The sequence below is a fragment of the Montipora foliosa genome, chromosome 12 (genome assembly GCF_036669935.1).
Source record: "Montipora foliosa isolate CH-2021 chromosome 12, ASM3666993v2, whole genome shotgun sequence".
NCBI classification, from domain to species: Eukaryota; Metazoa; Cnidaria; class Anthozoa; order Scleractinia; family Acroporidae; genus Montipora; species Montipora foliosa.
Genome location: NC_090880.1, coordinates 1219564 through 1229404, shown reverse-complemented (window position 1 = coordinate 1229404; position 9841 = coordinate 1219564). Strand labels below are relative to the sequence as shown.

General features: G+C 40.5%; 1 protein-coding gene and 1 pseudogene across 1 annotated transcript; both read right to left on the bottom strand.

The window, feature by feature from the left end:
* Positions 1 to 210: 210 nt before the first annotated feature.
* Positions 211 to 1634, bottom strand: LOC137979970 (uncharacterized skeletal organic matrix protein 5-like; annotated as a pseudogene).
* Positions 1635 to 6932: 5298 nt separating this feature from the next.
* On the bottom strand, positions 6933 to 9019 carry LOC137979969 (uncharacterized skeletal organic matrix protein 5-like). The gene is made up of 5 exons (XM_068827294.1): positions 8920 to 9019; positions 8227 to 8409; positions 7899 to 7956; positions 7647 to 7770; positions 6933 to 7454 (listed from the first exon to the last, which is right to left on the bottom strand). Exons 1-5 carry the CDS (start codon positions 9017 to 9019, stop codon positions 6933 to 6935), a joined length of 987 nt encoding a protein of 328 aa, XP_068683395.1.
* Positions 9020 to 9841: the final 822 nt, after the last annotated feature.

Here is a 9841-nt window from a genome sequence, read left to right as displayed (position 1 = left end):
AGCCTTACAAATTTTTGTCAGACTGTACCAAACTTCAAAGGAGCCGGCTGATATTAACTGTACGGATAGCCATTTTTTCCGACAAATGAAGCTCGTGATCCAGCCCTAAGATTGATTTTTGCTTCTACGCTAAGCAAGTCTTGAGAATGGAATGACTCTTTTATTTCATTAATGACTCTTTTTAAAAGTCAAATACAGAAACATGCCTGTCTACTGAACCAAAATATATCCCATGGCTTTAATGCTTTTGCCTCCATTATCTGAAGTCGAGTGTGCGAAGTTTCCACATGTGTTGGAATCATCATAATACCCTCCGCTACCAAACCCAATTCTAGAGTCTGGGGATATGCAGTTTTTCCCGTTGTTTCCAATAATGCCGATTCTTGCTTTAGAGGAGCCTTTTGATGAGCCAGTGGCATTGAACCCTTCCATGTTACAGTTGGTCTGCAAGGACGCTTGAGAACCAATCAGCGTCTTCCATGTGTTGCGGCTCAGTGATGTGGAGCGGTATTTGCCGTCAGCTATCAGTGAATGCAGAGTCTGGGCCTGCTTGTTGATGACCAGAAACTTGATTGGCTGACCAGTGATCTTCATACCGAGGCAGATATTGGAGAAAGACGTGTTCCAGTAGGTCGGTAGCTTGGTCTCATCAAAGTCAAACCCAGTCTTTCCTCCTGGGAGGTTGTAGGCGTTTTTGCTGCTCCACAAGGCCGAATCATAATGAAAAGTTTTCTGAAATAAAAACAAAGAATTAGCTGCACGAGCACAACTGCAGAAAGATGTCGAAAATAAACATCTATGCGATTAGCGAAGAACTCAGTCGATTGTTGAGAAAAACTTGCGCTCTCGGATACCTTTTTTCCGTCAATCTTCATCGCAAGCGTCCATCCTCCACCTCCGCATCCAAAGTTTCCCATGTGACAATAAACAGGAATCTTCTGCAACCCAAACATTAGTGGATACACTTGGCTTTTGGAGAACCTGTACCAAATAAAACCTCGTTAGTTGAAATGGTTCGGAAGCTAGTACGAAAAGCTTCCCGTGTGCATTAATCCCTGATGTCTACATTTTAAAATACATATAGTTCATTACTTTCATTAGGCGCTTACTTGTGTTTTTAATACAGCTCTTTGCACGAAGACGAAGAGACAGGAACAGCAGGAACAGCTGTAGAAAGTGTATAAAAAATGTCGTGATCAGAAATAACTTCATAAAGTATTTTATTTTGGATATGGAACATCTGACAAAGCTGGTCAACCAATATTTGATGAATCGATATAAGATGGGATGCCAATCGCTAAAAGCGGGCAGGAAATGCTTTCTAGACCGTCAAACGCGATGTTCTCTTCGCCTCTCGCCAATTTCTCATCTGCTTGTATTCCATCAACGAAACCATTGAAATTAAAAATCAGCTTACCTAGTGAGGAAATGTTGACTACTGCAACGAGACTTTCCAGTTTATTCTGCAGCGTTTTAATAGCCTCGTTGGCTCCCGAATCCTGAAGCATGTTGCACATAAGATTGCAAAGCATGACTTGATTGAACGGTTTGGCGCAAGATTTGTCGGATCTGTCTGCATTTACAGCCATCGAGAAAAGGACTGCAACGAAATAAACGATAAGACGTAAACGCATTTTGTACCAGATAAGGAAGCTCGCCCTCTTGACCAAGATTCCAAAATTCCTTGATTCCCAAGAAATAGTGCGGTACTAATCAAGTGTAAATTAAACAAGGAAACTAAGTTAATAAGATTTTCCTATAGTTAGAAATACGACCGAAAATTTTCTTGTTAACAACCTCATCTAATCAGTTTAAAACAAGTTTACTGTTTTTCTTTTTACTCGGCTCATTCCCTTTTGCCGTTAACGCCAAGTATCAGTGTCATGATAACATGTACAGTAGCAGTCTACAGATATAAGAGGCAATTTACTGTAATTATTTTGCGTGAAAATATAAATTAATAAGGCAAGTCATTGAGTTACTCGGGCTGTAAAGGGTACTATAAAGGAACAATAAATGCACATTTTTTTATTCGCAGCGATACAGCCCAAGGATGATCTAAGAGAATGATATGGGTGTAAGCCTGGTTGTGTTTTTCCGGCGGAGTAATTTGTTACGATTGATCACAGGTGACCACGAGACCCGTATTCATGTATCATGAAGAGATCGCGTGGCGTATCCGCCTGTTCGGTATAACAAACCCCCATATTAAAATATTCCAACAGTACACCGTATCTTTTAGTTGATTTTTGCGTATGTAATCTATGGTATGTCCTAGATTTCAAATAGAGTTTGGAATTTTATCCCCAGTTTCACTTAAAACTGATTCATACTTTGTGCCAAAGTGCTTTGCTTTTCCGATTCAAGTACCAGTCTTCTCACCCTGCGAGCAGAGCCTCTCTAAAAACTCACCAGCGGGAGATTTAAGAAAGGCTCTGCTGGCAGGGTGCAGTCTTTTGGCAATGTACTTCCATTGACCTGTCCGCATACTAATAAAGTAAGATCAATGCATTTTCGAGCGGCATTTAGTTTACATTTTTCGCACTATTAGCATAAGGATATTTTTTTGTAATCAGTCAGCCGAGAATAAAAGTACTGAATATTGAAAGTGCATTGCATAATGAGCAATCTCTGAAAATTTGAACGCGATGCACAGGATACAAATCTCTAAAATGTTAGAGATCATTTGCGCTTTTATCCTCATCAGTTTGGATGACAAAAAACTGGATCGTCATTATCAAAGGCAACATTAAGTCAATTTGTAAATAGAATGATACCTGCTGTGAGCAAACTCGTGTGTTAATAAAACAAAGTGTACAATGACGACAAAATGATGTTTGGCATGACGGTTTGCTGAGACTCTTTTAAACTTGGCAGGCCTCAGATCGGTTCGACAATGGGTGCCGATAGAGACAAGGTCCTTAGATGCTCTTTCTTTCTTCTGGCCTCTGACAGAGAAAAGGGCACCGGATTGGACGTGAATATAGGCTGAGTGTCGAAACTGATACGAAGGCCATGTTGTAGAAGGTGCAAAACATGTTGATCCCTTGTCATAGACTCCCAAGAGTCCAGAAAAAGGGACAGACAACCGTCCCCCAGAGCTGTGGGCAGCGGCAGGTCTAAAGAAAGTTGAAGTGCAAGACAGGGGGAGGCCACTGCCCTGTCCAGTCAGACGTTTTTTGGGTCTGTTCTAGGCTTGTTGGTATGACCCCCTGGGGCTTGCTGTCCTTGACGCCTCCCTGGAGTTACCTGGGTGGAAGAAGCTGGAAGAGGTTAGCGAGAAACACGGGGAATAGTCCTTTTTGCACCTACAGCGGCCATTTTGATTTCTATTGTTTCGAAAGACATTATGGGATATTCAGGGGGAGAATTAAGTTGTATTTGCCCTCTGGGCATCCCATAATAGCTATTTGAAACAATAGAAATCAAAGTGGCCGCCGTATATGCAAAAAGGTCTACGGCAGGCTGAACCCTAGCCCGTGAGGCATGACCCCGTTGGGGAGCTGAGGTGGAGGAGGTTGAGGCCCTCCTTTTATGGGATAATCATTCTGGCTTACGTCTCTTGAGCTCTGCCAACTCCTTAGCCGATGTAACCTGACGCGCAAACAAGGCGCTGTGAGAGAGGTGATATAGCTGTTGGTATTTTCCGTGATCTCTCAAAAGCATTCGATACAGTTAATCATAATCAAGAGATTATGACATAATATTTTATTTGACAAAATTGAACACTATGGTATACGTGGACTGGCCTTAAAATGGGTACAAAGCTATTTTTCTAACAGATTACAATTTGTAGATTTCAACGATCATGTTTCTTCTCGCTTTAATATATCCTGTGGGGTTCCTCAGGGCTCTATTCTACGGCCTTAATTTTTACATTAATGATATAGTCAATGCATCTACGGCACTACAACTGATTTTATTCGCGAACGATACCAACGTTTTTCTGTCTGGTAAAGATCCTGAATATTTGGTTAATCTGTTGAATATCGAGTTAAATAAGTTGTCAGTATGGTCTAGGGTTAATAAGTTTTCACTGAATCTTAAAAAGACCAGGTGCATAGTGTTCAAACGTAGAAGGCTCTTGTCATGTGCCGAACCTAACGCATAAATTGTGATAGTCTTACCACAATACACTCCGAAGTTTTACCTGTACCTAGGCCCCTTTACTATTGTATGGATTTCAGTTTCGTTCGATCCAGGTACGACGTATGAATCAGCCGTCGCTCTTTAGTCGAACTTTATTGAGTTAGGTTCTGCACATGAGCGGAGCGGCGTTTGGATCGGGCATTTCTCAATGATTGTCAGCAGCTCCTGACAGCATTCTGACATTTTTAGATCCGATCAGGAACGTTTAATGCAACGCACTGCCTGCAATTTTAGCATTTTCGTTAAAGTCTTGTTAAGGAAAATATCAGAGATGTTTTCAGTCTGTTCTCGCGCCATTTTTACCCCTGAGGCCATGCGGTCGAGGAACCTTGTGAGCACGTGCTCAACATTGACACAAATGCGTAACCTCGATCGTGTCTCGAACCCAGATTCAAAAATGGTGCTTCGTCGTTTCTCTGAGGGTACTGGAAAGGGATTTAATTTTGTTAACGAGTGATGATGATGATGATGATGATGATGATGATGATGGCACTAACACATCCCTTATTTTCATTTACATATCCACGGGTGGGAGGAGGGGGTGATAAATTGACGATTTATGTCAAATTCAATCGAAGGAGAATTGTGAAGATGTCGTGGATACGTTGCTTAGAAAATGGGAGTTCTGTTGCAAATGGTTGCTTTCTGATCTTGGCTAGGAAATAATGACTGAATATTCGTGTTTGATTTTTGTCTAAAAAGAATGCGTTATCATTGGCAGACTACACAAGGTCATTTTTTAAAAAAAAAGGGTCCTCAACTTTGTAAACAGTCACGAATGCCTCGGTTTGCGATAAGTGAGTAAAAACAAGCATTGTTTCCAAAACTTCTTAACCTTTCACGAATCTGGAACGCATCATGAAACATGCTGCAGTTAGTTGCATTTTATAGATGCAAAAGAGCCAGGTGAAAAGAATCGCCATCCGGTGTTTGCGGCTCCTTTAAACTTTTTACGAGATTGTCAAAAGTCTATGAAGTACCAAAGGATAGTAGGAAAGACTGAATTCGTGTTTGATTGTTATCGTAAAGGAATACTTCTGTTCATGATCAACTACAACAAGGTGATGCCGAAAACATCTGGATATTTCTCAACTTTGTAAACACAACTATCGAGTGGTTTTAACCCCGTGTTAATATAATTACCTTAATGCTCATTCAGTATGTTACAAGTGCACCTTAAAGGTATTGAATATAACCAATAGAATGATGAAATAATAGCAAACTAAAAGAGCAGTAGTTTGCTTTTGGTGAACACATGCAGTCAGTGTCACTGTCCACGGCAATCTCACGTCGTGCTCCTTTGCTAGTGCGAGTGGACCTGTGAACTTGGCGGATCGACGACAAAGTGTCTCTTCGCATTCATTTTCAGAACACATAGCACATTGACACCTTTCGTGTGGTCTTCCACAGAGCAATAACTCGGTAACATGTGCTGACTGCAACAAGTATCAATCCCGTCGGAACGAAGAAACGTCGAAGAATATTTCAACGTATTACGTTGTGGCATTACTTCGGAAAGTGAAACGTCGGAAAATCGATATTGATCGTTGCCATATCGATTTGAATTCAACTGAATGAGTGACAAATTGGCATATCTTGAACAAGTCGATATTGGTCGTTGACTTATCGATTAGTTTACATCTGAGTGAGTGAAAACTTCGCATATTCTGACCCCTAACAACAGTCGTTGCTACGCTTTGCATATCCACGACTTAAAAGGAAGGAAATAATTATTATTTGAGGATTTGATCTCGTTCTCCTTTAGAAGTAGATTTAAAAGTTCAGAGGACTATGGCTGTCATTCTTATGTGGGAATCCAAATTCACCCCTTCTCAGGAGAAGATGGGGGAAGGTTGTGTAGGCGAATTAAAAACGAACAAAATCTAACCTGGAGGCTTCACGAATAGCCGCATAAAGGCTTCTCTTTGTTTTCCTTCCAGTTAATACCGTTACTGACCAAGAGTCCATGAGTAGGAGCCCACCCACGTACATATCCTTGAATGAACCTTGCGTGTATCTTTCTATTTTTAGAAATTAACTCACATTTACAGCAATTTACCTTAATTTGTACAATTTGCATACATTGTTTTTGCTATTTTTGTCTTCGTTTGATAATAACTTTATTCGGATCGGTCATTCTAAACAGTGCGTGCAGGGCCGAAAAACTTGCGGCGTTCTTAAAATAGAAAGATGTGCGCAAAGGTTGACTCATAGGGCTTGTGGACTTCTATAACAAGTATTTAATGCGTTTGCATTCTGGGATTTTCTTAAAATCGTAAACAGCAAAAAAACTTACTTGGTAGTGGAACAGATGTACTCTGTGTATTATGGACAGGGTGGACGCAATGTTTTTAAATCTTGCTAAAGTGATTGGAATAATTAAAAGAAAAGTGTCTGTTCATACCGTGATAACAATTGTCCCTAAGGGCTTGATCGCACTGGCGCATTTTTATTTTTTGTTTTGCCTAGAAATGGTAAACCGCAAGGCTTGGACGAATGCAACCGTCGTGTGAGAACCTAGTGTCGGCAGACTCTACCAAACTTCAAAGGAGCCGCTGTCTTGCTTCCTTGTCGGCCTATATTTTTTGTAAGGAGAAGCCTTTTTTTTTCGAAAAATGCATTTAATTTTTTGTAGGCTAGTGCTACCCGTCCCTAAGATTGATTTTTGCTTTTGACGCTCAGCCAGTCAATCGCTTCAACGTCTAAAAACCAGGCTTGAGAATGGAATGACTCTTTTATTTCAACTGTGACTCTTCAAAATTCAAACAGAGGTGCATTCTTCTCTACTGAACCAAAATATATCCCACGGCTTTAATGTTCTTGCTCCCATTATCTGAAGACGGTTGATTTATAGCGAAATTCCCACATGAATTGAGATTATCATGATGCCCTCCGTTACCAAACCCAATTTTGGAATCAGGAGTAGGGCAGTCGCTCTCGTTGTTTCCAATTATACCGATTCTTGCTCTAGAGTGCCTTACAGAAGTGGCATTGAACCCTTCCATGCTACAGTTGGCCTGCAAGGACGCCAGCGAACCAATCACCGTCTTCCATGTGTTGCGGCTCAGTGATGTGGAGCGGTATTTGCCGTCAGCTATCAGTGAATGCAGAGACTGGGCCTGCTTGTTGATGACCAGAAACTGGATTGGCTGACCAGGGATCTTCATACCGAGGCAGATCTTGGTGAAAGACGTGTTCCAGTAGGTCGGTAGCTTGGTCTCTTCAAAGTCAAACCCAGTCTTTCCTCCTTGGAGGTTGTAGGCGTGTTTGTTGCTCCACAAGGCCGAATCATAATGAAAGGTTTTCTGAAATAAAAACAAAAAAAAAAAAAAAAAACAGAATTAGCTGCACGTGCACAACCGCAGAAAAAAGCCCTGAGAACGAGGTCGGTATAAGTTGGCAAAGGAGTTGATTTCAGAAGATATCGAAAATAAATATCTGATGCGGTTAGCGAAGAACTCAGTCGATTGTTGAGAAAAACTTGCGCTGTCGGATACCTTTTTGCCGTCAATCTTTTCTCGCAAGCGTCCTCCACCTCCGCATCCAAAGTTTCCCATGTGACAATAAACAGGAATCTTCTGCGACCCAAACATCAGTGGATACACTTGGCTTTTGGAGAACCTGTACCAAATAAAACCTCGTTTGTTGAAATGGTTCGGAAGCTAATACGAAAAGCTTCCCGCGTGCATTAATCCCTGATGTCTACATTGTAAAATACATATAGTTCGATACTTTCATTAGGCGCTTACTTGTGTTTTTCATACAGCTCTTTGCACGAAGCCGAAGAGACAGGAACAGCAGGAACAGCTGTAGAAAGTATATAAAAGATGTCGTGATCAGAAATAACTTCATAAAGTATTTTATTTTGGATTAAGGAACATCTCTGACAAAGGTCGTCGAGCGATATTGGATGAATCGATATTAGATGGGATGCCAATCGATAACAGCGACCAAGAAAAACCTACTAGACCGTCAAACGCGATGTTTTCTCAGTCGCCTCTCGCCAACTTCTCGTCTGCTTGTATTCTACCAATGAAACCATCGAAATGACAGGTTGATTTTAAAAAATCAGCTTACCTAGTGATGAATTCTTGAGTACTGCAATGAGACTTTCCAGTTTATTTTGCAGCGTTTTATTAGCCTCGTTGGCTCCCGAATACTCAAGCAAGTTGCACATAAGATTGCAAAGCATGACATGGCTGAACGCTTTGGCGCAAGATTTGTCAGATCTATCTGCATTTACAGCCATCGAGAAAAAGACTGGAACGAAATAAACGCTGAGACTTAAACGCATTTTGTACGAGATAAGGAAGCTCGCCCTCATAACGAAGATTTTACAATTCCTTGATTCCCAAGTAGTAGTGCGGTACTAACTTAAATAAGGAAATTAATAAGATTTTCCTATAGTTACAAATACGCCCGAAAATGTTCTTGTTAACAACCTCATCCAATCAGTTTAATCCAAGTTTACTGTTTTTCTTTTTACTCGGCTTATTCCGCTTTGGCGTTATCGCCAAGTGTCAGTGTACAATATGTACAGTAGTAGTGTACAGATGTAAGAGGCAATTTACTATAATTATTTTGTGTGAAAACAATAAGGCAAGTTATTGGATTACCCGGGCTGTAAAAGGTACAATGAAGGTACAATTCTCAACTTGGGGATTGAACATAAACAAACCCAACATTGACCATGCAGTGCATCATTTCAATGGCCTGAGGAGTGCCAAGATGTTTCATTTTGTATAAATCCATTTCAATATCACCGCTTACGAGAGTGACAGTAACGATAGTGCCATTTTACCCCTTTGTGATCCCTGTACCAAGGGGAACCAGGCGGTCCAGGTTCTCCAGTTGTTGTTCTAGAAGCCATGTCATTATATTTTTTCATGTTTCTTTAATATTTTTTTATCAACTCTTTGGGTTCATCGTAATAAAAAAGGAATATTTTCCAGCAGTAACGCAGTTTGCTGAACAGCTCGTAGTCAACTCCTAGCTCCTCAAAAATTAGTTTGTTTTATCACGGTTGGTTTTTGGCACCTTGTGAGTCACTATGTATGTGCAAAATAGACAACGCTGCAGGTGTCGCCCGTTGATAAAATTATTCATTGACGATAGTGTCTTGGTTACTTTCACAAACCAGATCTTCAAAGAAAACAATTTTTTGGTTGTCCACTGGAAGCTCTTCAGGGGGAAGAGATTTGTCTCCGTAAGCATCAATGATATCAGTGCATGTATAAAAAGCTATAAATTCATTGGTTTTGTGGGCAGGCGCGTGGTTAACATAGTCAAGAAATACAAAGGGAAACTACAAATGATCTCAATTTTTGATTTTTAATGTACGCTTATGCACCCTGAAAGCGTGCTATTTTTAAATGTTCGAAAATTGATATCATTTTCATCCCCTTCCTTCCCCTTTTTCTCTTCCTTTACCATCTTGTGATAGTCTGTTTCAATTGCAACAAAATATGTACGATTCTGCAATGGTTTACAAAATACAAAAAAATAAAGCTCTACCGAAAAGGATTTGGAGAAGCCTTGTTCATTTAAGAAAACTAAACAACGACAGAAATAATGCTTCCATAAACTCTTTGTCCACACTTTCGTTCGTACAAATTAACGATGAGTTTGAAATATTACCGGTATCGGGCCTTATACCCGTATAGAACCTGGCGTCATCTGGTAGGAAGTCATG

Bases quoted from the DNA above. Each gene is read 5' to 3' on its own strand.
- LOC137979969 (XM_068827294.1), bottom strand. From the start codon at position 9,019: ATGGCTTCTAGAACAACAACTGGAGAACCTGGACCGCCTGGTTCCCCT. The intron at 8,410-8,919 runs GTAAGCGGTGAT...ATTTCGTTCCAG, and splicing joins CTATCGTTACTGTCACTCTC to TCTTTTTCTCGATGGCTGTA. The intron at 7,957-8,226 runs GTAAGCTGATTT...TACTTTCTACAG, and splicing joins ACTCAAGAATTCATCACTAG to CTGTTCCTGCTGTTCCTGTC.